This window comes from Fusarium redolens (genome assembly GCF_020744475.1).
Source record: "Fusarium redolens strain MPI-CAGE-AT-0023 chromosome Unknown BKA55scaffold_6, whole genome shotgun sequence".
Classification (NCBI taxonomy): Eukaryota; Fungi; Ascomycota; class Sordariomycetes; order Hypocreales; family Nectriaceae; genus Fusarium; species Fusarium redolens.
This window is the reverse complement of record NW_025763669.1, coordinates 1,322,385-1,344,956: the sequence shown is the minus strand read 5'-3', so window position 1 is coordinate 1,344,956 and position 22,572 is coordinate 1,322,385. Positions and strand designations below refer to the sequence as shown.

The following is a 22,572-nucleotide window of genomic DNA, read 5'->3' as shown; positions in this document are numbered from 1 at the left end:
CCGTCATCATGGACAAGTCATCTGCCGTCTTGGACGGCACATCTGGCGTCGGTCGTGCGTCTCGTAACGTGACCGACCCATCTGCAACATCCTCAAGCGCAACAAGAAGCCAGAACTCAAAACAATCTTCTGCCAACAATTCTGTAGGCCCTTCGCCCTTGGCCTCGAGAGATTCTTCCCCCACGCGACGTCCTCGAAGGACTGCTTCAGCGAACCGCTTGCCAGGCAATCGATCTCGTAAAAATAGCCAAACCGATAATAGTCCTTCGCGCACGACACGACCAAGTTTGTCTTCCGCTGCTCCATCGCGCTCATTGTCCTCAACCAACACTCCAACACTTACACCTTCCCAAGAACAACAACAACAACAGATCCAAGCACCGACTCCACAAAAGCCAGGCTTTAACGTAGACCTCAAAGACAGCCCGCGATGGCCCGTATCGCCCCGCCTGCGATCGCCTCCCCCCAGTTTAGTAACAGACCAGCAATTCCTGCACGCCTCAGCGAGCAGGATCTTCCTTCCATTAGTGTTGAACGACCTACGCCGTCGCCGCAGCCCATGGAGCAACAAACAATATCAGAGAGCGAGATGGAGGAGTCGCAATATCCATCTGGTATGCGAACTCCAGCTCGCGGAGCGTTGGAAACGGTTCAAGAAGTCAGTTTACCAAACTCTCCCAACCCTCCAAGCGGGTCGGCTTTAGTGGAAAAGGTGAAAGAAAAGTTATCAAGCACCGACAACTATTCTGATACCGCCCTTCCCGATGGACGGGCCCTACGAACAAAGAACAGCTTGGTTGGTCAAGAAAGTGGAAGTGACACCAGCAACAACAAGGCGGAGACAAGAAGACCAACATCCGTTCCTCCACCCATGATTACTCGGCAGTCTAGTGCCATGTCGAATAAGCAAATGAAGTCGAAGCAGGATGGATCCATACAGACCATGACAGTTGAGACCGAGACCGTTCCAAGCGTGCCACAGGTTGCGCTCACAACCGCTCAGAAGAGTGAAGGAACAAATGGAACTCTAAAAACGAAACAGAGCACCGAGACAATAAAACCGAAAAAGGACAAGAAGAAGGTTACACGCAAACAGCCTCCAGTAAACGCAGGAAATGGTGAGCCTGAAAGAGTGACACTGACTTTGAGTGATCTTGCTAATTCGTATGCAGCATCCTCCAAAGCTGATGTTTTCGAGGCAACAATTGCTAGCGCTGTTGACGAAGCAAACACCTCGGATTCTGAAGAGACCTTTGTTTACGACTCTAACCCTCCGGATGGCAATGATCGGGCTGGACGCCGATTTCATTCAAGGACTCCCAGTGCTACATCTATGGCCAGCCAAGCTGATCGCCAGAATCTACGATCGATTTATGGTATGATGGAGAGTGGCGGACCTGCTCATGGACCCAAAAAGACGATGAAGTTCGTCAACACCTTTACCAGCAACGGAAATGAGAGCTTAGCAGTCGAAACCGAGGATGGCAAAGGCTCTAACCGCAGTGGTGGTAGTGGGTCAACACGAGGTACGACGAGACACCATCACCACATTGGTCGCTGGGGTAGACAACCTGGTAACGGCCATGCCTCGTTATTTGATAATGAGTCACCATTTCCGAATGCTGCGAGATCGAAGCTCGCTGGACCTAATTCTCGCAATTCTTCAGGGCCACCGAGCCCGCGCAACGCTCAATCCAACGCTCCGCGCCACTTTGGACATAAACGTTCTGCGATGCAGATGTCGTCCAGTTACGATATGGATGACACGACAGGCGCAGATGATGAGCGTACACCTCTTCTCGGCTCGGTCCGTTCAGGTCGTTCAGGTCGAAACCGTCGTGGGCCGCACAACCTACGACAGGCCGAGTCACAAACTTTTGCAAGACGGTCGTCATACTTGAATCGGTTTGCGGCATGTCTAGTACTTACCATGATGTTCATGCTTGTCATTACTGGCGCTATCGGTTTCATGTTTGCTACTTCGCAGCCCATGACTGGAATCGAAATCACTGCTATTCACAACGTGGTGACCAGTGGCCAAGTATTGATGTTCGATTTGACCGTCAAAGCACATAATCCTAATATCGTTGTCGTCACAATAGATCACGCAAACCTCGAAGTTTTTGCAAAATCTGAGTATACGGGAACAGATTCAGACTGGTGGGCGCGACCTTTCCCTCACGGCCCAGATGATATACGTGTGTCGGATGACCCAGAAAACGACCCTCCACTGGATGACCCCGACCCAGATGACGACCTTAGACCAAACGTTCTTCTGGGACGGATCACGGAATTCGATAGTCCTCTCACTTTCGAGGGCTCTCTTTTTCATCAAGGCACCTCTTCTTCAACCGGAGAGATGCAACTTGAATACCCTCTGAACAATACAGTAGGGGGCTCACGACGTTGGGAACGAATTTACCAGAACGAGTTTGACCTGATCGTTAAGGGCGTGGTTAAATATACTCTTCCGATGAGTGCCCGTATCCGCAGCGCCACTGTAACAGGGAGGAAGGCAGTCAGTCCAAATTCTTCGAACGATCCTTCGAATAGTACCAACGTTGAACCTTCAAACTAGATGGGAGGCTGCCCCAAGTCAGGCAGAAGCCCCTCTAGCCTTTCTTTTGTCAAGCCACCGTTTGTCTTGTGGATTTTGAGCGTGCATCGCATGTCACATTAGGGAGCAGCGGCGTTGGATGTAAACCACCATCCACATTATGGCTGAACATCATAGGGACATGGAGCTTCAAGATTTTGTTTCATTGTTTGGTTCATTGGTTTATAGAAAGGTTTAACACCTATGCTTCGTGTCCGGTGTTTCTTGGGCTGTTTTCACTCCAAGACTTACCTGGTGAGCATGTACAAGTTGTGCCGTGTGGTACGGTACACATTTGCTTGCTGGGAGTAGTCTTCGAGGATGGTTAGGGATGGAGTTATTGCTTTGATTTCGTTTCACAAAACCCATAGAAGGAAAAGCGGCAACTATACGTTGTAATTGTAACGGCTTATGACAACACACGAGAAGAAAAAAGAAAGTCAGATCGACTTGAAGAGGAAGATGTGGATTGGAGCACATATCAAATGCTTCGTAGTTAGGTCGGGTAGAAGAGAGCGATATTCTCGTTGAACAAAGAATTCAACAGAAAGCCTGTTATTGTCATAAAAAAGATATCATTGTAAAATCTACCTGAAAGATGCGCTTCTTATCGTGAAAACGCCAAACGCCATCGCTTTTATATGCCATCCCTGGATCTCATGAGTAGAGCATTCTGATCCCAACTCTTCAGCGTGAGATCATGACAAGTGAATACCCTCCTTGTGGAAAGCGAATAGGGGACGCAGGAAATCGGTCTCATCGCACTTTCTAGATCGCTGATCAGCAAGTTCTGTAACGTCCTGAAGAACTATGCGGATCTTCTCGCGCACCAGTTCAGCCACCTTTGTCTTCTTCTGCTTGCTCTTTGTTTTGGTCTGCGGCCGAGTCTCTCACCTCCTTGAAGAAGTGGGGAGTGTCACCAGCGTCGACGTGCATGCCATTGTCGTCCCCAGCATCACCAAGAATCACCTCAAGCTTCTTCTGCTCGGAAGTTCCTTGAACTCGCTTGGTCACCTCAGCGGCCATACGAGCGTCATATTCCACAGCTATAACCTTCTTGGCGCGTTCCAAGATGCAAACGGTCAAGTTGCACGATCTCAAGAACAGTATCAGTGGGCTTCAGGAAAGCTTTCTCGACAATAGCATCAGAAACGCCAATGTACTTGAGAATATACTGGCCGAAGTTTGCGTTGAACTTGAAGACGTTGCTCTTGGCGCTGGATGTCGCCGCCATTTCAGCTCGGTGCTCGTGTGGTGAGCTTGATGCGCCGCTACGCTTGGCGTGCTATGTCTTTGCCATCTTGGGTCCGCTTCCTTGGTGTATCTCGTAGAGGCATATATCTAGTGGACGTGGGAATTTGCTCTGAAATTATGGCGCTCCCGTAGACTCGAGACAATATCGTGGTCGTGACGAAATGTAGTAGGCGTGAAGCCTCTTGATATTTATATGTTATCGATAAGCTTGCCAATGAACGTTCTACAGGGTCGTTCGTAGAGAGATTTCGGCGGAAAGTGGCGGACTGTGGAGCCTGGAGCTCTCTAATTTTGACCCGCATTTATGTTTTGGACTGCTTCCATCCTCATCTGAGCTTCGCGCGACCTTGATCTTCCCTCTTCAAACCTCGGATTGGAGTCAATCGACACACTCATTCATTCTAATAGCAAGGCAAAGGACTCGCCGCAAGCATGTCGGGGCGACGCGATTTCCTCAATCAGGCTGCCCCTGAGAACTATGTCGCTGGTCTCGGACGAGGCGCAACAGGTTTTACGACACGATCCGATCTTGGCCCTGCTCGAGATGGACCCAGCGAGGACCAAATCAAGGAGGCTCTTGCTAAGCGTGCCGCTCAGCTAGGTCTTGCGCCGGATAAGAAGGGCAAGGATAAAGAAAAGGATGAAGATGAGGGAGGCGACGAAGAACGATATCAAGATCCTGACAACGAAGTTGGACTCTTCGCCGGCGGTGTATACGACAAAGATGATGAGGAGGCCGATAAGATCTGGGAATGGGTGGATGAGAGAATGGACAGAAGGAAAAAGCAGCGTGAAGCACGAGAACAGGCCGAGAAGGACGAATACGAACGAAACAACCCAAAAATCCAACAGCAGTTTTCCGACCTGAAGCGAGCTCTGGCGACTGTTACTGATGATGAATGGGCAAACCTACCCGAGGTTGGCGACTTGACAGGCAAGAACCGGCGTAGCAAGCAAGCGTTGCGACAACGATTCTATGCTGTTCCCGACAGCGTCATTGCGGCAGCGCGCGACTCGAGCGAGATGGGAACAACTGTTATGGATGAGGGCACTTCATCGAGCGCTGGCGGCGGCGATGCTGCAGATGGCACAATGACCAACTTTGCCAAGATCGGCGCGGCTCGCGACAAGGTGCTCAAGTCCAGATTGGAGCAAGCTGGCAGCGATTCTGCTGCGCCAGGTACATCAACTAGTATCGACCCTCAAGGCTATCTCACTAGCCTCAACAAGATGCAGATGAGTGAAGCGCAAGCTCAAGTTGGAGATATCAATCGTGTTCGCGAGCTTTTGCAGTCTGTTGTGAAGACGAATCCCACAAATGCTTTGGGTTGGATCGCGGCGGCGCGACTCGAGGAGTTGGCAGGCAAGAGTGTAACGGCACGAAAGACGATCGACAAGGGTTGTACACAGTGTCCTAAAAGCGAAGACGCCTGGTTGGAGAATATCCGACTCAACAACGACTCTCCAAATGCAAAGATTATTGCGCGAAGAGCTATTGAGGCCAACAACACATCAGTCAGACTATGGGTCGAGGCTATGAGGCTAGAGACAATTCCAAGCAACAAGAAGCGAGTTATTCGACAAGCGCTTGATCACATCCCTGAATCGGAGGCTTTATGGAAGGAGGCAGTGAATCTGGAGGAAAACTCCGATGATGCCAAGCTGCTCCTAGCCAAGGCCACCGAACTGATCCCTCTCTCTGTTGATCTCTGGCTGGCCTTGGCACGACTGGAGACGCCAGAGAACGCCCAGAAGGTCCTCAACAGGGCTCGAAAGGCCTGTCCTACATCACACGAAATTTGGATTGCGGCTGCACGGTTACAGGAACAGCTTGGACAGGGCACCAAGGTCAACGTTATCAAGCGTGGTGTTCAGGTCCTGGCGAAGGAGTCTGCGATGCCCAAGCGCGAGGAGTGGATTGCCGAGGCAGAAAGATGCGAAGAGGAGGGTGCCATCATCACCTGCCAGAACATCATTCGGGAGACTCTCGGTTGGAGCTTAGACGAGGACGACGATCGCAAAGACACATGGATGGAAGATGCGAGGGCTAGTATCAATCGAGGTAAATATGAGACAGCCAGGGCTATCTACGCCTATGCATTGCGGATATTTGTCAACAGTAAAACGATGTGGATGGCAGCAGCAGACTTGGAAAGGAACCACGGAACCCGAGAGTCGCTATGGCAAGTGCTGGAGAAGGCTGTGGAGGCGTGCCCCAAGAGCGAGGATCTATGGATGATGCTGGCCAAGGAGAAGTGGCAGGCTGGCGAGGTGGATAATGCTCGTCTCGTTCTCAAGCGTGCTTTCAACCAAAACCCCAACAACGAGGATATTTGGCTTTCCGCTGTTAAGCTGGAGTCAGAAAATGGCAATGGAGAACAAGCCCGGAAGCTTCTGGAGATCGCCCGTGAGAAGGCTCCCACAGATCGTGTATGGATGAAGAGTGTTGTGTTCGAACGAGTGTTAGGCAACATCGAGGCTGCTCTAGATCTTGTCCTCCAGGCTCTTCAGTTGTTCCCTGCAGCAGCCAAGCTTTGGATGCTCAAGGGACAAATCTACGAGGACCTCGGCAAGACTGGCCAAGCGAGAGAGGCCTTTGCTACCGGAGTCAAGGCAGTGCCCAAGTCTGTTCCCTTGTGGCTTCTGTATGCCAGGCTTGAGGAGCAGGCCGGCCTTACCGTGAAGGCTCGATCGGTGCTTGACCGTGCTCGACTCGCTGTGCCAAAGAATGCGCAGTTGTGGTGCGAGTCAGTACGACTAGAACGTCGAGCAGGCAACACAGCCCAGGCCAAGTCAATGATGGCAAAGGCGCAACAAGAAGTTCCCAAGAGTGGTCTCCTCTGGGCAGAACAGATCTGGCATCTGGAGCCCAGGACACAGCGCAAGGCCCGCAGTCTCGAAGCTATCAAGAAGGTGGACAGCGATCCTATCCTGTTTGTGGCTGTGGCGCGCATCTTTTGGGGCGACCGTAAGCTGGAGAAGGCGCAAAACTGGTTCGAAAAAGCTCTTGTGCTGGACAGCGACTACGGCGATTCTTGGGCTTGGTACTACCGGTTCTTGTGCCAACATGGTACGGAGGAGAAGCGGGCAGATGTGGTGACGAAGTGCGTGCTGAATGAACCTCGACACGGCGAAGTGTGGCAGGCGATCGCGAAGAAGCCCACAAATGCGAGAAAGAGCTGTGAGGAAATACTCAAGTTGGTGGCTGAGGAATTGGAGCAATAGGGTTGTCGATATTAGAGAGGCCGGCAACTGGTGATCACCAGGGATTATACTGATAAATGGATTGGAGTTCTGGACTTGGTTATATGAAACTAATGAGCTTAGACAATATTCTAAACGGTGGATAGTCTTTAAACACCGGATGTCACCAGAACACGTGCGTCTTCTCCTTGTTGACCGTGATTCATTGCTCTTATACTATTGAATTACATTGCATGCAGAGACCCAGAGCTATCACACGGCCAGTCTCATGCTGCTGGGCCATGACCATTCGCCCGCTCAATCCCAAAAGTGATACCCTAGGCTCCGACTTTGATTAAATAAATAATACAGTTGCTTCATCCTGGCTCTTGATTGTCGACAATTCACTTATTTGCCGCCACCGAACCAGCTCGAGATACCGCCCTTGGCCTTGGCGGCTTCCGCCTCGACGCGGTGGTCGAACTTGTCGACCACTCTCATGGCCTCGGCCTTTGCGTCCTTTGCGACAGACTCGACGTTGCTCTTGATGACACCAGCCTGACGGTCGGCTTCGGCAGCCTGCGATTGCGTTAGGATATAATTGCAATGGACTAGGACATGATTGTAAAGTTCTAGGGAATAAACATACAACACCGTCAATCTTGGCACCGGCAGCGGCACCAGCTCCCTTCAGCTCACCCTCAGCATTGGGGGAACGGCCGGGAAGGTGACTCTTGATATCGGCAGCAACGCTATGGGCGTCACCTATTGAGATGTTAGCAGAATTATTGGCATTGGGGATGATTGCGCATACTCTCGGCCTTCTTCTCAGCAGCTCGTGGGTTGCCGCCAGCGGCGTAGAGGTAGTATCCGATACCAGAGACAGCAGCGCCGCCAAGAATGAGAGGAGTGCGGGACTTGGACATTTTGATTGATTTGTAGTTGTTATTTGCGAAAGTGTGTGTTGTGTTGTGTCGTGAGAGTTGAGTATAGAGTGACAAGATGCAATGACGGATGAGGAGATGATGGCTGGGTATTTATTTATTATAACGGAAAGGAAAGTAAGCTCTTTTGGTTACCTCGGAGCTACCTCATAGGTAGGATGTTTCCCTTGCAAGTCAAAATTACTTGGTAGTGCCCCTCTTCTTCGTCAATCAAATTTCCATGTGCTCATATGCGAACCTGGAAAGGATGGTTGCAAGTACATGACGTAACGAGGGCGGGGAGACCAATTGCTCGGATCATGAGGTGATGAGTGATGGCTGAACTGAATGCGGATACGTACTGTAACCTTGGTGGACTTATACTACTAGGGGCTTCAATTGGTGAGCAGGCTATGGACACTTGACGGACAAAGCATTCCCTATGGTGCTATGGTAGAGATATCATGACACTAGTTTTGTTCGTTCTAGTAGTCTAAGATCTTCACTGAAGGTGTAAAGCTCCCTGTGATACAAGATGCACAGAGGCGTATTCCAATCGTTTGTGGTGGTCACATGAAATCCTTCAATTTACATCCAGTTCTTGATGTCGTAATATGATTCACTTCTAGTGATAGAATTGAACCTAGACTTTTTTGTTGATCGAACATTCTACGCTAAAGTGATGAGCCGCCGACGGAGCTGCACCTCATGGATTTCCTCCAGGGAACGGCCCCACCGAAAGATGCAAGTACCCGCCGCAAACCAGCATTACATCATCGAACTTAGTTATTCTTCCTGGGCTGGCTTAAGCTGTGATGACGATCGATCATGAACGACACGGCTCAGTTATATTTTCAGTTGAGTATTTCAATCATTAGCTCTGCGCTTTTGCTTGCTGCCACTTGTTCTTGTCCCTCAACTGAAAGAATTGTATTATTAGCTCATGAAACTTTCCATTAGAGATTTGCTACAATAATAGAACATCATTATCAACACGGAAGCTGCCTCAGCTGAACACCCCCCACAGCCTCCCAAAGCAGGTTGGAGCCCCTAACAGCCAGTAGCGCCTCCTCCAAGTTCACAACGCCATATTGTCTCTCCTAGCCTGCTTTTTGGCAATTCACTTTTTTTCATCTTCTACTTTAATCACAGCGTTATTCTAAGTGACACTCTGATCACCTAGTGTCAACTGTCTCTCCATCGCTGTCTGGAGACGCGGCTAAATACCCTCCCACGTGCCATCACTCGTTTCAATCACCATACGTAATTCATCTCCGCCATCATTGACAACCTAATCAAGCTCTCTCCTATCTGTGGCCGGGCAGTCAGCCCTGGGCGGCACAGCTGCAATGCCGAGGGTCAAGAGCTCGCGTCGTCCCGCGGGACTCAAGCCTACAGATTACGATCATGAAATTGCCCTAGTCGATCACGATGCCGCTGCGACGCCGACAGGGTCAGTTACGCCCGAACCTCATAATATAACAAGATACTCAACAACCTCAAGATTGTTGGACCTCGAGGAGGAACACGAGGAGGAACAACAGCAAAATCGTGACGGGCAAGATGGGGGCCACAAGGACCCATCGAGTAATACACCCAACAATGCTCAAGCCAATGAGCATGACGATTCCCATACTGAGGGTGAAACCGAGACCCGTCCATCATCGAACCGCGTTGAGAACGGCCAACCTTCAACACCTACACAAACAAGACCATCAATTGAAGTCCAAGGTCAGTACGCCCACGATATTGCATCTCAAATTCGTCTGACGTATCGGCAGAACCAACCCCCGACGGCTTTCATGGAGATCATCCGCATGTGAAGCCAAAGAAGCCTCATGTTGAACGCGAGACAGCGATAGACATCCTCTACGAGAACGAAAGGGGCGGTTTTCTCTGCGGCATTCCTTTGTTTTCTTCGCAAGCTCTGGGAGGCCTTGATCCACCTGCTTGGAGTAAGCCGTCAAACCCAGAAACACGATTTACCTTCTTCGAGTAGACATTGACTTTCTTTCTTCAGCCAACGGGTACCATAAAGCTTCACCGAGCAACATTCACAACGCACAAGTTCCTGACCCCACATGGGAATGGGCATGGCCCGAATGGCGGATCAATCATCAAAAAGGTGTCGATGAACATGGCTGGGAATATTCCTTTCACTTTTCAAAAAAGTTTTCCTGGCATAGTGGCAAGTGGTGGAACTCGTTTGTTCGAAGACGTGCCTGGATTCGCAAGAGGGTACGAAAGAGAGCGGAGGACGTGTCTGCCGATCCACACATGCTCAACACGGATTACTTCACGATACGGTCAGCCTCTCACAAATCACCAAAGTCTCGAGCGAGTGTGACTAGCAGTCGTCTAAGTCGCTCGAGTATGAGCCAGATGTCGGCTGCAGACGCGGACGAGAAACCTGCCGATATCGATAACGTAGACGACCTCATGCGCGCTCTTCGACAAGCGAGGATAGACCGGGAGAAGCTTGACGCTGTCAACAATTACATGGAACATGCAACGGACCTCCAAAACCTTCAGCACGAGATGCATGAGATAATGTCTTTATTTGTTTTCCAACAATCACGTCGCATATTGCTCAGCAGATTGATGGAGATTCATGACGAGACGACAGCCCAGATGAAGAAGACTAACACTTCTGAATTACGAGAGCGAAACCAGTCATTGAAGGATGCCGTCCATCACGCTGATGAAGAGGTTCGCAAGCTAGCCTACTGGAGTGATGTCAAGCAAATGGCCGAGAGCGGCGAGGCAAAAGAGGCAGTCAAAGAAGATAAAGGGTGGGATGAAAGTTGGGAAGGTGTCGACCAGAGCGGTGGCGCTCATCCAATGCGGGAAAGGGCAATGGTTGACGGTAAAAAGGAGGCATCGGAGACGTAAATGAAAACGGTTGTCAACTTTCATTTTTGTGATTAGCGAAGAAACATGGGCGTCTTATGGGAAGCAGACAAGGCGTTATTGCATTGGTGCAGCTGGCGATTTGATGCTGGCAACGACAAGCTACTTGGTCATTGCTGTAATACCTTGATGTTTACTACATACATGATTCGTTCTGGTAATCACATTGACATGGTCTTATACACGGGGAGTCAAGTCGAGATATATCATTCGGGTGCCCACGTGATGCAATGGCCGACATCGCGGGTCCGTTATCGCGATAACAGATAACGCCCGCCCGCGCCAATCTTTTTTCCGCCATATTTTGAGACTACCATACCAAGGTACCTAGTGGCCAAGGACCCAGCTCTCAACGAGGGGCCTCTCGAACTAAGACACCTTCGACGATGCGTGACTTATAACAAATGTCCCTGGCGATCAAGTCAATATGGCGGGCTCGGTCGCGATGCTCTGCCTTCTCAGGACCTTTCCCGAAACCAAGGGCCCCATTGCCCTCCAGGATATTGAATCCCTATATGACTATCCGGCTCGAGTCAGCGACAGCGCATCCTGATGGGACAAACTCAACCGATCCTCCGGAAACAGCTCTTGTTGCACTTCCCGAAAAAAACCTCGAAGTGAGCGAGCAACAGCCTGAGCAGGTCATTGCCAGCCTAGTTACAGACGATACTCACGAGTCCCGCAATCGAGTCTTTAAAGATGCCTTCAAGATCGATGCGCCACGAATGGCTGAAGACAAAGATGCCATGAAGCTCTTTAAACCTGTGATTGGGAAACCGCTTCAATATCCAAACGAGCAGGCGAACAAAGCGAGCATGCAGGAGCATAAGCGAGACACACGACGACAGGCCGGCCTAGGTGTGGTCTGGAGCCACTTCGATAAGACAGTTCCGCAATGGATGGAGTGTTTTGGGTTGATGAAGCGCATGACACCGCAATGGAGCGAAAGGGCCAACATGTCGGCTGTAAGGATTGTCCTACCCAAAACGTGGGATATCGAAGTCAACAACCAGAACCTCGAGTACGTCGATTCTGCGACGGGTGTGCTCCAGAAACTGCGGGCAGCGGTGGATCGTAACCCTTCTGCCATTGTGCTGCGTGGACAGAGCAAGATATTGGTCAAGGTGGCCGACGAGATTGTGAGGCATTGCAAAGAAGCTGAAATCTATGAACTGGGAGAAGTGGCGGCGTCGGATTACAAGACGAGGCAATTGTGGCCAACTATTGAAAATGCGCCAAACGGAGGTGCCTCGCTCCCTGATGATCATAACGACAATATCTGGGTGCACAAAGAGTACCAACCTCACTTTATCCATATGCCATACGAGCAGGTCCCACGACCCCCTGTATGGACACATGACAACTTTGAACACTATATCTCAACACTGTGCTATGGCAAAGTGCCTCCTCATCTAGCAATCAGGTTCTACGGCCAGAGGCGTGTGAATGGAAGATATATCGATACGGATGGCATCAGGATTAAGCTCATTGTTGATGCCTTTGAGGACCCTGCTGCAAAACCATTCATTACTGTTCCTGTTTTGAAAATGGCTATTTCCATGATGGCTTTCCGGGGTGGACATCGTGCCTCTGCCAACCGTCTTGTACAATTGGGAGAGGAATTAGGTATTCCCATGGACACCGATATCTGCAACATCATGCTTGAAGGCTACACTCACAAGCGTGATATTGGCTTCTTTTATAGGTTTCTCCGAAGGATGAAGGCGCGCTATCATCACCCCAACATTCGAACATGGTTGCTTTTCCTTCGACTGGTCAGGGGTGAGGACGAGAGGAGGCAGGTCATTGTGGCCATGTACCAACTGGGAATGTTCAATCACCAGGCCACGCGTCGCGGGATCGCCGATGTAATGGCCTCTCTCGATGCATATGCTGCTTTCAAAGCTGGAATACCTCTGAAAGGTTTCATGGCCGAGCAGAAGGAACGCTATGGTGAGGGCTGGCTAGCGATTGATGGTCTCAATGATATTGCCACTGAACTACTTCGCTTCCACCGTCCAGAGGATCCTCGAATCGAAGACTGCAAGAAACTGGTCAACATTTATATCGATTCAGGTCACAGAGTTGAGCTCAAGACCATCAACATCTTCCTCAGCTATGCGGCCCGCTCCCGAGATTGGGATACTGCTCTCTGGGCTATGTCACTCTTCAAGGACGCCGGCTGCGAACCTGACCAAGAGACTTATGGTGCTCTCATGTCACTTGCGGTCCGAACACGCTCCCCACATGCTCTTGGAACTATCTACTTTTACGGCGTCCTCCATCGTCAGCTCCAGAAGGGCTCGAGAAACTTGCTGAGCCAAGTCCTCCTTCGCACACACAAAGACCCCTTTTGGAAAAAGCTTGAGCATCAGCCAGGCATTTTCCCTAGACAGGCAATCCCTGATCTTCGAGCCAACAAGATCCCTCGTCTCTGGGTCGTAATGTCCCGAGTCGAGCGTGTCATCCTCGACAAGTGGGCAGGCTATGTTCCCCTTAAACCCCTCGAATATGCCCTCGAACTCTCATATCGTTCCAATGACCTGCCCATGCACTCCCAGATCAGCGCTGGCAAGCCCGTTCAGGTGCAAGATCTCATCGTCAAGCTTCGCAGAGCCGATGGTCAACCTGGGAAAATCAACGTGCGTCTGAAGGGTCGCTTCGATCCGGCACATATGATTGAGGGTTGGGATGAGTCTCTGGCAGATCCAGACCAACAGAACATAGTACAGGAAGAAGAACCTGACAGTTGGCCTGATGGCGATGATGTTGATGATGATACTCCAAAGCTTCTGTCGGCAGGGCCCGAGACAAACTCAGAATCGCCTAGCGGGGGTCAAGATGGTCCTCCTGAAGGACCAGATTCCACCCCTTCCCCTGAAGCTGCTCTGGGGGAGCTTGAGAGCAAGCTTGCCAAAGGTCGAAGAACCAACTAGATTTGAGCCTTGTTGAATCTGCGAGAAGCGCCACATACAACCCCTATATAACACAGTATCATATTGTCAGCACAATGTATCACTCCACCATGTATATTACATCTCCTTCCAGGATACCTACCTATTTACCTGTACTTTCAAGGGCATCTTATGATAGAAAGTAACAGACATACCATGTACACTAGCAAAAAGCACATTTTAGAAGAGGATGGGCGAGACAGAATCTCTGACATAAATAAAACAAAAACGAAGTTATGATAATACCACAAACATGCACCTCTCATACTAATTTACTGTCTGTCTTGCCCCTGGGATCAGTGCACATGTTCACCACGTTACATGAGTACCATATTTGTGGAATTACAATGAAAGCTCCTGGAAATGCATGGATATAAATGTTTCCTAACTCACGTCTGAATAAACCGAGCCTACCTTTAAAATAAAATAAAAACAATGGGCCGTCAGTTAGTGTCCTGTATATGCTATACTGCCTCTTAACCCCTCTAAAAGCAATCCAACCATACTCGAGCATATCATCCCAGCACTGTGGGCAAAGAAAGCTGGCATTCGCAACGGAAGATTGAAATGAGACTGATGATCTCATGGCGATGTGAAGAAAATGGGAACCCCATGCGTGCGTAAACATCAAAAAAAGGTTTCTCTCGCTCTTCTTTCTTTCTTTCCTTGTATCCGCCTCAGCCCAGAACATGATATCCTTCCCGAGTCTTGCTCTTCTCGTGATGCGCCTCGGCAAGTCGATGAAGAGCACACGATCCAGATCCAGGTTTGACACCAATACACCGACAAGTTGAGATGCAAGACTTAACATGAGAATATCACAACCTCCTTTCGTGACCACCATCTACCTCTTGCCCTTTAAACTTCCCAGAAAGTCGGGATCCGAGAAACATAACCGGAGGTGCAAGGGAGAAGCGACACCTGGGTTGAATTCAGACCCGTAACCCCATATTCTCAGACCACAACCTATTCTTCCTTCTTGATTTCCTGGGCACTGGCCTCCTTCTTCACCTCCTCCGCTGCGTCCTTGTCGGTAGGCTTCGTAACGGTTACATCGGCGGGTTTCGTATCGGCGGAAGCGTTATCGGCGGCGGCGGCGGCGGCGCCAGGGGCGGTTACAGGAGCGGTGTCCTTCTCGGCGGATGACGGGTTTTTGGTGACCTGGCTGGCGAGGTCTTTGTCTTCGTCGGCGTTGTCAAACATCTCTGTATCATCTGAATCCGTAAGAACCTCAGTGCCATCGCCGAGGAAAATGATCCGGCCTCGGTACCCACCAACTCCAAAGCTTCGTCCCTTGTTTTCAGGATCCATCTCATAGCCACTGTCGCTATCTTCAAAGTTGTGGTGGACTCCCGGTCCTCGGAATTCGGCTACAAATTTCATGTCAGTCTCTGTCTTGACGTCCAACTTAAAATCGCAGAACTGGGTTCATTCGTACCGTACTCAGGAGGAGCACATGGGCCATCTCCGTTGGCGACCCGGCGGGCGATCTCCTCGTACCACTCTTCCTTGGTCTTTCCGTTGAGGAAGCCGATGATGACCATGGTCATGTTGTCGCAGCCAACGCCACCAGTCTCAGAGTTGGACGCAAGGCAGTTGTCCATCATGTTCTCGCAAATCTTGTCGAGCTCCTGCTTGGCAGCGATGCCTCGTCGGACGAACTCAACCACGGCTTGGGAGGATTGGCAATCCCAGATACCTATGCTAGTGAGTACTGTTATTCCCTCATCACTCGAGCCGACTTAGCTTACCATCACAAGCAATGACCAGGAACTCATCCTCGTCTGTAAGATCATGTTGCTCAACGTCGGGGTAGGCGGTAACAATTTGGTTCTCGGGGGACAACTCAGCACTCTTCTTGAATTCAAAATCACCAATAGCACGCGAGAGGGCGAGGTTTCCGTTCACTCGGCCGAAGTCGACAAAGCCGCCGGCAGCTGTGATTCGGTTCTTTTCGTCTAGCGGGGATGTCAGCATTATCGCTCGTGTTGCATGAGTGATGTGACTGACTCTCGAGTTGGGGTTTGTGGTCCTGAGATAAAGGCTTGGCACGACCCTTGATACCAAGAACACCTCTTGAATCACCAGCGTTGGCCTGAATTTACGAGTCAGCTTCTTATAGAGATGTCGCATGCCCTCCTCCAATGGGGTTTGAAGGGCGAAGCACAAGTGAGGAACAAAGGCGAGGGGCGAACTGACAACATAGAGCTTGTTGCCAGCGATCAAGCTGACACAGGCTGTGCAACCGGAAACTTCTTCTTCGTACTTAGGGTCTGGTGTTGGCGAAACATGACACGTTAGCATTTGTTATCCCATAGGCCAGGCGACCATTTGTCCATTATTGAGCATGGCGGAAAATGGGAAAGACCAAAAGCTGGCGCATACCGTTGAGAATGGCGCGGTCGGTCGCGAGGAAACCGTCCTTCAGACCCTGCGCATAGTCACCAGACTTGAAGGTGTCCTGCTTGAAGATGATGTTGTGAATGTTTTGGCCGGTAAATAGTGCCACTTTGTCACCACCGTGTCCGTCGAAAACACCGAAGAAGGACAGCTTGCTGGAGTGAGACTTGGCTGAGTCGAGGTCGAGTACTGCGGTGTGAGCATCCTCCATGCTAATGCGCCAGCCTTGCATGGCCGAAACACCGTAGATGAGGCGCTCATCCTCACCCTTCTCCGAAGTCTGTGGGATAGAAAAGAAGCGTTAGCGGGACTTGGTCTGACGACATTGCAGCTGGCGGAAACATCGGAGAAGCGGAGATCAGTATGAGAAGAGAGGTGTGGGAAAATAAAAATCGCGAGAGCCAAATCAGAAGCCTCAAGTCTCTTGTACTTGCTGCATATTCCCGACAAGGCTGAGAATATAGGCGCGGCTGGTAAAGTTGGTGTTGCGTGGGCTCCAGCGCCAGTGCTGAGTGAGGGGCTCATGACTGAGCAAGATTGCCCCTCTCGCGCCAGGTCCGAGTACTGAATCCCAATGGCCAAATGCAAAACAAAAAAAACCGAATAGAACCGCGCAGTTGATCGAGACGAGCACATAAAATTCAAAGGCACAAGACGCACCTTTTCGACAACGGGCTCCGATAGAGTCTGACCCATGGCTATAGATTGTTATGGCTGGTTCGATCGAAAGAAAGCCTAGGCGTTACTGGGACGAGGCAGGACGGCGAGCGGAAGAGAGAGAGAAGAGAGGAGGAAGATCGACCGACGAGGGGTTGGCGGGGGGGAGAGGGTCGTTTGAAGAGGGGGGGATGACGAGATAAGATCTCGCTCGACAAGAGAATTTTAGTTATTTGGGAAGATCAAGAGGTACGAGTATGAGTAGTATGAGGAGAGGAGACTATAGCAAAAGCAAAAGGCAGAAAAGAAGATGAATGGGGTAGACTACGATGCCGGCGCCGGGAGCGTGGTCAAAGGTGGATTCACGCTCTCTGTTGATGCGGAAGAGGGAGATTTCAACGTGCGAGAGATAGGATCTGGATGTGTGGATTGTTGAGGTGAGGTCGGGTGGGCGGTCGCACCTATGGCGGAGGGGCTAGTGCTGTAGCTAGCTGTTAGGTCGCTAGGCTTCAGTGGAGGTGATCACCAAAATTTGGAGCTCTCCAGGTGAGCGGTTGCCTAACAATAGCACCCTAAGATGGACGTTCTTAGCTGGGCTCGAGGCGCGGACTTTGAAAATCAAATGAGGCGGGGTATCGCAGGTATTGGATGAACAGCATTTTCTCGGGGGAACTGGGAAGTGCAGTATCCACCTACGTATCACTGAATCTTGTGCTCCTCGAGGCATACTCCAGTCCAGATAGACAGACTACTTTACCTTACCTTAGGTACAGCATGATATCAACGAACATGTGCCAATCAAGGTGTTTTCAACCATGACATCTCTTTCCTCCATCTGAAGGAGCTCAACTAAGGTACTTTGGTCTTAGCACCATTCTAGTCCAAGGCAGGGGCAAATACACTGAACTGTTCCTGTTCCTACATCATCAGTCTGCTCTTCTGCTAACCCCTGTTTTCATAGGAATTGGACCGCCACTGACAGCCATGCTTTGTATCAAATAACTCGAGGTGGCACAATGACCTCACGTCAGTGGCTATGATGTACGCATCCATAGGTACTATCACCCCGTTGATACACTAAAATAAGTTGAGCCTTTTTAAAACCGCCCACTGCATGAAAATTAGTTGAGAGGGAAAAACTTTGCATAGGTACGTCGTGTAAGAGTTCCGTCAGCCGCTGGCGCCTAAACAGTCCCCTCTCGTTCCCTTTTTTTTTTTTTCGCTGTCACGCGTGAAAAATTTCCATGTCGTCCTCGCCACTTGTAGCCGCGTGTGTTATAATACATCGCTGTGCCACTCTGCCTGCTTTGAGTGGCTGTTGAGAATTACCTGTTCAGAACCTGATTTGATCGGATGCTACACATGAGCCTCAGATCAGGTCGCGTGCCCTTCCCTTGATGACGGTCCGGTCCGGCTCCAAAAATTTAAAAAAAAAAAAAAAAAAAAAAAAAAAAAAAAAAAAAAAAACCCAGTTTCTTCTCCCCATCCGTGCGTGATTGAGTTATTGATTAACAGTAGGGCTGTGGCTGCGGTTGTGGCTGATTACTTCTTTCATTAGAGGATTGATGCTATTCCCGGGACTCGAGGCAGAGAAATTAGGTCACGAGAAACCAGCCTTTAAGTGAAGGGCTTATGTAGTTTTTATGCAGGTTACTTTAAATTTCTAAGAAGAGACAGATCTAGGCATCAAGCCGTCAATTCCGATGGTACGCAAGAATACCTTGAAGATTACTTGCACACAACATCTGTATAATAAACATTTTAACCTACCCTAAAACGTTTACTATTGAAGACTATTTTCGCCCATCTGTCCTTACAGTATAGAACGACTTGGTCATATTTCGAGTGTCTCTTGCCAGTATTAAATGCAGTCTGATTCTGTAATTTTATCTAATGGAATTATGGTTGTCGTTTGAGGGCTTATACTATCTACACCAAATACATATTCGTAAAACCAGTCTACAGCAAGAACAATATCTGAATTATCCTTGCTCAAGGAACACACCAAAGGAAAAAAAAAAAAAAGAAACCATCAATATATCAAAACAAATACAAAGCGCCAGGGTATCTCATGCTCCAACATATACATCCTCAACACAGGACTCCAACTCGCTGTCCCTTAACTCAGAGAAAGGCATAGCTGCCACCTTCTGACTTGCCCGAGTCTTCTCTTCTCCAGTTCACCGACGAGTTTCCTGCTGGCTTCGAGTTTCTGCTACCAGGAACACTGAGCGGATCGACACTTAGGCGAGACAACTTGCTCATCGAATGCCCCAAGCCTTGCCGTAACGATGCGATCGAACCCCTGATGCTGTTCTGAGCGTCACCCCATTGGCTTGGTGATATCAGCTCCGAGCTTGCCCGCTCTCCAGGCTGTGCTCCATCACGGCTCGAACTCATCGCCGTGCTTGGTCGAAGTGGATGGAACGGCGACCCATCCACAAGCTGGTGATATGACATGCCTGTTTCATCGCGCTGGGATTCGTACACTCGCCAATTCTCACCTGAACCAAACGAGGGGTCACTGAAAAGTCCTCTGGGAGCCTCCAAATCGTACCATGGCCTACTACTGGGGCGACCATCCTCACCAAGCAGTTCTTGGGTGGACAGGCGTACTAGCTCCGGTCGTCTTAATGCTGGCAGACTCTGAGTTGCTCCTATTGATGAGCCCTCACCATCACCCACTAAGGCATGAGAACCGAGTCCAGTATCTAGCGCTCGTATTGGAACCCTAGTTAGGAGCCTTGGACTCGACAGATGCGAAGAAGCGAAGGCTAATGAGCTCTCATTGCCGCTTGTGTAGTAGTCAGAGCCCTGGTGGAATAATGCTCTTTGAGATTGGATACTGGGGAGCCCATTGAGCGAGGAGTTAGCTGCGTCGTTGCTACCTATGAAAGATCTCCTTCTTGCATCTGATAGAAACACCGGTGGTGGTATCAGTTGACTAGTTGACTGTGATAATGTCGAGTTCGATCGTTGACTCCTCAAAGAGTCATGACTTGGCCGCCCTGCAGTTGCGGTTCCAACTGTGACCCAGGATCTTCTTTCGTCCTCACTGTTGGATGTAACGGAGGACCGAGAGAGTGTGGTGTTAGAGTCCTCGGCGACGAATCTCGGAGGAACAAGAGGTGTCGCCATGAACCCCAATGTTGGAGATGCCATGACTAGCGTCTCCGAATCCATCTCAGAATGCGGCGTCCTTATCGGGCGGCGTGGTTGTTTGCCTGCAGCTGCTATGATTTCGACCTTGTCGGCCTCTCGCATTGCCGTCGAGCCCCCGTTGACACGAAGACTCTCGAGAACAGGTCCAGAGATCTTAAGGCGAAACTTGGACGAGAGATATGTTTGTCTTTTGCGGCGGCGGCGAAGGAGACAGCAAACAAGCAGCATCGAAAGAAATATGACAACTAGAAGAGGTAGAAGAATCGCAAGGAGGAGGGTACCGGTTGTTAAACTCCCATCAGAATCAGACAACTGTACATCAGGCTCTGAAGAAGTTCCGGTCGGTGCGACAGAGGTAGATGTGCCCGTAGATGTTGATGAAGTGCGAGACTGAGTTGTCGATGAGGATGTGGACTCGAACGGTATCACGTTCAAATTTAGAACCTCAGTCTCTGTGTCGTCTAAAGTCTTTGACGAAGCTGTCACGGAAATATTTAGATCTTCCGAAGCCGATACTGGGATCTTCCCGGTGATGTTAAAGTCATCAAGCTTTAGCCAATCCTTCTTCGGTTTAGTTGATATCTGAAGGTCAATGTCATCAGGGTCCCAGAAATAGGGCCGCAGATCAATATCGACATCTTTTCCAGCCTCGACCTGGATACTGTCAAAAGTTGAGCGAAAGAGAGCAGTGGAGACATTGACAGTGGCGTATATGTTGAGTGTATCTTGGTATGAGTCACGGAGTGTGATTGTGAAGTTGGTCGAATGATCGCCTTTTTTTGGTGTCCCCTCAATATCCCATGTTTTCTTATTCAGGGATAGCCAGTCCGGCATGCCGTCTGTTGAAACCTCGATTTCGTCGATCTTCACAGGTTTGTTGTCAAGCTTTATGCTCTCTGCCAGCCCGCTATATGCAAGCTTCTTGCCTCTGGTCGTATTCAGAGTGATGTTGGGGTTGTCTACACTGAGCTTGTGTCTACCCACGATGACAGAGAAGGCAACTGACACGGCAGAGAAGCCAACGATGTCCGAAGCGACAAGCTCAAAGTCAAAAGTTTGAGGAGGCTGAATAAGTGACTCGAAAGGAGGTGTCTTGCCACTAAATGTCAATGAACCAGCATCGAACCTCATCCAAGCAGGTAAGGGACTGCCATCGCCGGAAGTCGCATAATAGTTGATCATATCAGGCTGGTATTCAAATGTGTCGGAATCAAAAGTAAACCTGAACTCCGTAGAAGGATATGATATCAGTGATGAAGGCGGCGAATACTGGCCAAAATCTTCAATCTGCTCCAGAAGTGGTGTTTTCAGCGATGGGCCTTTGTTCCTCGACACGACCAGAGTCGAACTTAGCAACGTCGAGCCAGCATCATCCTTAGCAATGATTTCGATCGTCTGGCCTACCACATCGCCGCTGGGAACGGTGTCAATGGTCGGTATGCCGTAAAGACGGCGATCTTTGCTGTCGATGGAAATCCATTTTGGCGCATCCCCCAGTGAGTATGATATCTTGGAGTCTGATCGAAATGTATATCGAGAGAAGACGTAAGAGAAAGGTTCGTCTACCCGGGCTACTGGTGGTAACTGAGAGTTAATCGGGTACTCTATTGTTGGCTGAGAACTTGTGAGTCCTAAGATGGTAAGGAGAACAGCGAGTATAAAGGAAGTCATCATGGCATGACAATACACTGTTCAGTGTTGAAGTATGAATAGAATAACATGAAACGCCATCCAGGTGAATAGGAACGCGCTGGATAGAGCCGAAAGGATGAAAGGAAGAAGAGTGAGGGTTAGGAAGGCCGGGAGGCAGACGACCGTACGAAGGCATATCGTGAATGACATGTTGATGGCTGGTAAGCTGGAGACTTGAACTAGAGGAATACTGAACCCTTCATTCCTGTATAGCTTCTCCACTGAGCCAGTTTGAACCACGGGAGAAAAATTGGTGGTGATAGTCAATTAAGGGAATCGTTGTTGAATCCATTCGTCCATTTCAAGAGGAGGCAAGATGTCTCAGTTTAACTATAGCTTCCCGTGAGATGGAGAGACATTGATAAAATAGCGGTACTCCAGGCTGATACAGCTGTAGTCACATTCCTATGGAAGGCCTGGCAGCCCAGAGAGACGGGTGAGACATCGTAGCCACTCGGCATGATGAAAAACTCGACATGGTAATCTTGAGGGTTGACAGGATACTGTCTCCATCCGAGCTAGGGAAGGAAGGCTGGAGAGGGAGAGTCAATAATTAGCAATGGTGTTGTTAAAAGAGCATATATTGGCTATGAAATCATATATCGCCTCCCTTGATCATTAAACTCAGCATGGCCATTCCCAAGGAGTCGTCAACCTGATGTAACATGAATTGACCCCCGGTATCTATCAACTCTCTTAGTAGCAACACTCACTCGAGTGAGGTAGTAGTGGATCACTCGCGATTTCTTGTTAAAGGGCAACTCGGCGAATTAATTTGTGGAGGAGCCCTTATCCAAACGGAGTATGAGTTTTGTGATAGTTTAGTCGCTATCGTCAGTCC

At 49.7% G+C, this 22,572-nt stretch overlaps 8 protein-coding genes across 8 annotated transcripts; 4 read left to right on the top strand and 4 right to left on the bottom strand.

Annotated features, from left to right (window-relative positions):
• The first annotated feature begins 8 nt into the window (after window positions 1-8).
• On the top strand, window positions 9-2,685 carry BKA55DRAFT_725808 (vacuolar segregation subunit 7-domain-containing protein). Its single transcript, XM_046201120.1, has 2 exons — window positions 9-1,118; window positions 1,173-2,685. Exons 1-2 carry the CDS (start codon window positions 431-433, stop codon window positions 2,576-2,578), a joined length of 2,094 nt encoding a protein of 697 aa, XP_046051102.1. The 5' UTR covers window positions 9-430; the 3' UTR covers window positions 2,579-2,685.
• Window positions 2,686-3,186: 501 nt separating this feature from the next.
• Window positions 3,187-4,077, bottom strand: BKA55DRAFT_736886 (uncharacterized protein). The gene is made up of 3 exons (XM_046201350.1): window positions 3,702-4,077; window positions 3,427-3,652; window positions 3,187-3,364 (listed from the first exon to the last, which is right to left on the bottom strand). Exons 1-2 carry the CDS (start codon window positions 3,828-3,830, stop codon window positions 3,431-3,433), a joined length of 351 nt encoding a protein of 116 aa, XP_046051101.1. The 5' UTR covers window positions 3,831-4,077; the 3' UTR covers window positions 3,187-3,364; window positions 3,427-3,430.
• A 52-nt stretch (window positions 4,078-4,129) lies between these two features.
• Window positions 4,130-7,238, top strand: BKA55DRAFT_564304 (PRP1 splicing factor, N-terminal-domain-containing protein). Its single transcript, XM_046192483.1, has one exon. It carries the CDS (start codon window positions 4,283-4,285, stop codon window positions 7,073-7,075), a length of 2,793 nt encoding a protein of 930 aa, XP_046051100.1. The 5' UTR covers window positions 4,130-4,282; the 3' UTR covers window positions 7,076-7,238.
• A 203-nt stretch (window positions 7,239-7,441) lies between these two features.
• Window positions 7,442-7,959, bottom strand: BKA55DRAFT_688544 (uncharacterized protein; the record flags this gene model as incomplete). The annotated part of the gene is made up of 3 exons (XM_046199225.1): window positions 7,442-7,612; window positions 7,683-7,798; window positions 7,848-7,959. The coding sequence occupies 3 exons, from the start codon at window positions 7,957-7,959 to the stop codon at window positions 7,442-7,444; spliced, it is 399 nt and encodes a 132-aa protein (XP_046051099.1).
• A 1,346-nt stretch (window positions 7,960-9,305) lies between these two features.
• On the top strand, window positions 9,306-10,848 carry BKA55DRAFT_688543 (uncharacterized protein; the record flags this gene model as incomplete). The annotated part of the gene is made up of 4 exons (XM_046199224.1): window positions 9,306-9,409; window positions 9,461-9,687; window positions 9,738-9,911; window positions 9,977-10,848. 4 exons carry the CDS (start codon window positions 9,306-9,308, stop codon window positions 10,846-10,848), a joined length of 1,377 nt encoding a protein of 458 aa, XP_046051098.1.
• Window positions 10,849-11,147: 299 nt separating this feature from the next.
• Window positions 11,148-14,070, top strand: BKA55DRAFT_564296 (uncharacterized protein). Its single transcript, XM_046192482.1, has one exon. The coding sequence runs from the start codon at window positions 11,271-11,273 to the stop codon at window positions 13,800-13,802; it is 2,532 nt and encodes an 843-aa protein (XP_046051097.1). The 5' UTR covers window positions 11,148-11,270; the 3' UTR covers window positions 13,803-14,070.
• A 716-nt stretch (window positions 14,071-14,786) lies between these two features.
• On the bottom strand, window positions 14,787-16,916 carry BKA55DRAFT_507845 (phosphatase 2C-domain-containing protein; the record flags this gene model as incomplete). The annotated part of the gene is made up of 7 exons (XM_046187367.1): window positions 14,787-15,190; window positions 15,259-15,519; window positions 15,572-15,778; window positions 15,831-15,915; window positions 16,020-16,093; window positions 16,206-16,500; window positions 16,881-16,916. 7 exons carry the CDS (start codon window positions 16,914-16,916, stop codon window positions 14,787-14,789), a joined length of 1,362 nt encoding a protein of 453 aa, XP_046051096.1.
• Window positions 16,917-18,878: 1,962 nt separating this feature from the next.
• Window positions 18,879-21,734, bottom strand: BKA55DRAFT_564283 (uncharacterized protein). Its single transcript, XM_046192481.1, has one exon. The coding sequence runs from the start codon at window positions 21,711-21,713 to the stop codon at window positions 19,002-19,004; it is 2,712 nt and encodes a 903-aa protein (XP_046051095.1). The 5' UTR covers window positions 21,714-21,734; the 3' UTR covers window positions 18,879-19,001.
• Window positions 21,735-22,572: the final 838 nt, after the last annotated feature.

What these genes read in the sequence shown, in the direction of transcription:
- BKA55DRAFT_564296 (XM_046192482.1), top strand. Translation starts at nt 11,271, where the DNA reads ATGTCCCTGGCGATCAAGTCAATATGGCGGGCTCGGTCGCGATGCTCT.
- BKA55DRAFT_564283 (XM_046192481.1), bottom strand. Translation starts at nt 21,713, where the DNA reads ATGATGACTTCCTTTATACTCGCTGTTCTCCTTACCATCTTAGGACTC.
- BKA55DRAFT_725808 (XM_046201120.1), top strand. Translation starts at nt 431, where the DNA reads ATGGCCCGTATCGCCCCGCCTGCGATCGCCTCCCCCCAGTTTAGTAAC. An exon ending in TCCAGTAAACGCAGGAAATG is followed by an intron (nt 1,119 to 1,172) that starts GTGAGCCTGAAA and finishes ATTCGTATGCAG; the next exon opens with CATCCTCCAAAGCTGATGTT.
- BKA55DRAFT_736886 (XM_046201350.1), bottom strand. Translation starts at nt 3,830, where the DNA reads ATGGCGGCGACATCCAGCGCCAAGAGCAACGTCTTCAAGTTCAACGCA. An exon ending in TCCTGAAGCCCACTGATACT is followed by an intron (nt 3,653 to 3,701) that starts GTTCTTGAGATC and finishes GAACGCGCCAAG; the next exon opens with AAGGTTATAGCTGTGGAATA.
- BKA55DRAFT_564304 (XM_046192483.1), top strand. Translation starts at nt 4,283, where the DNA reads ATGTCGGGGCGACGCGATTTCCTCAATCAGGCTGCCCCTGAGAACTAT.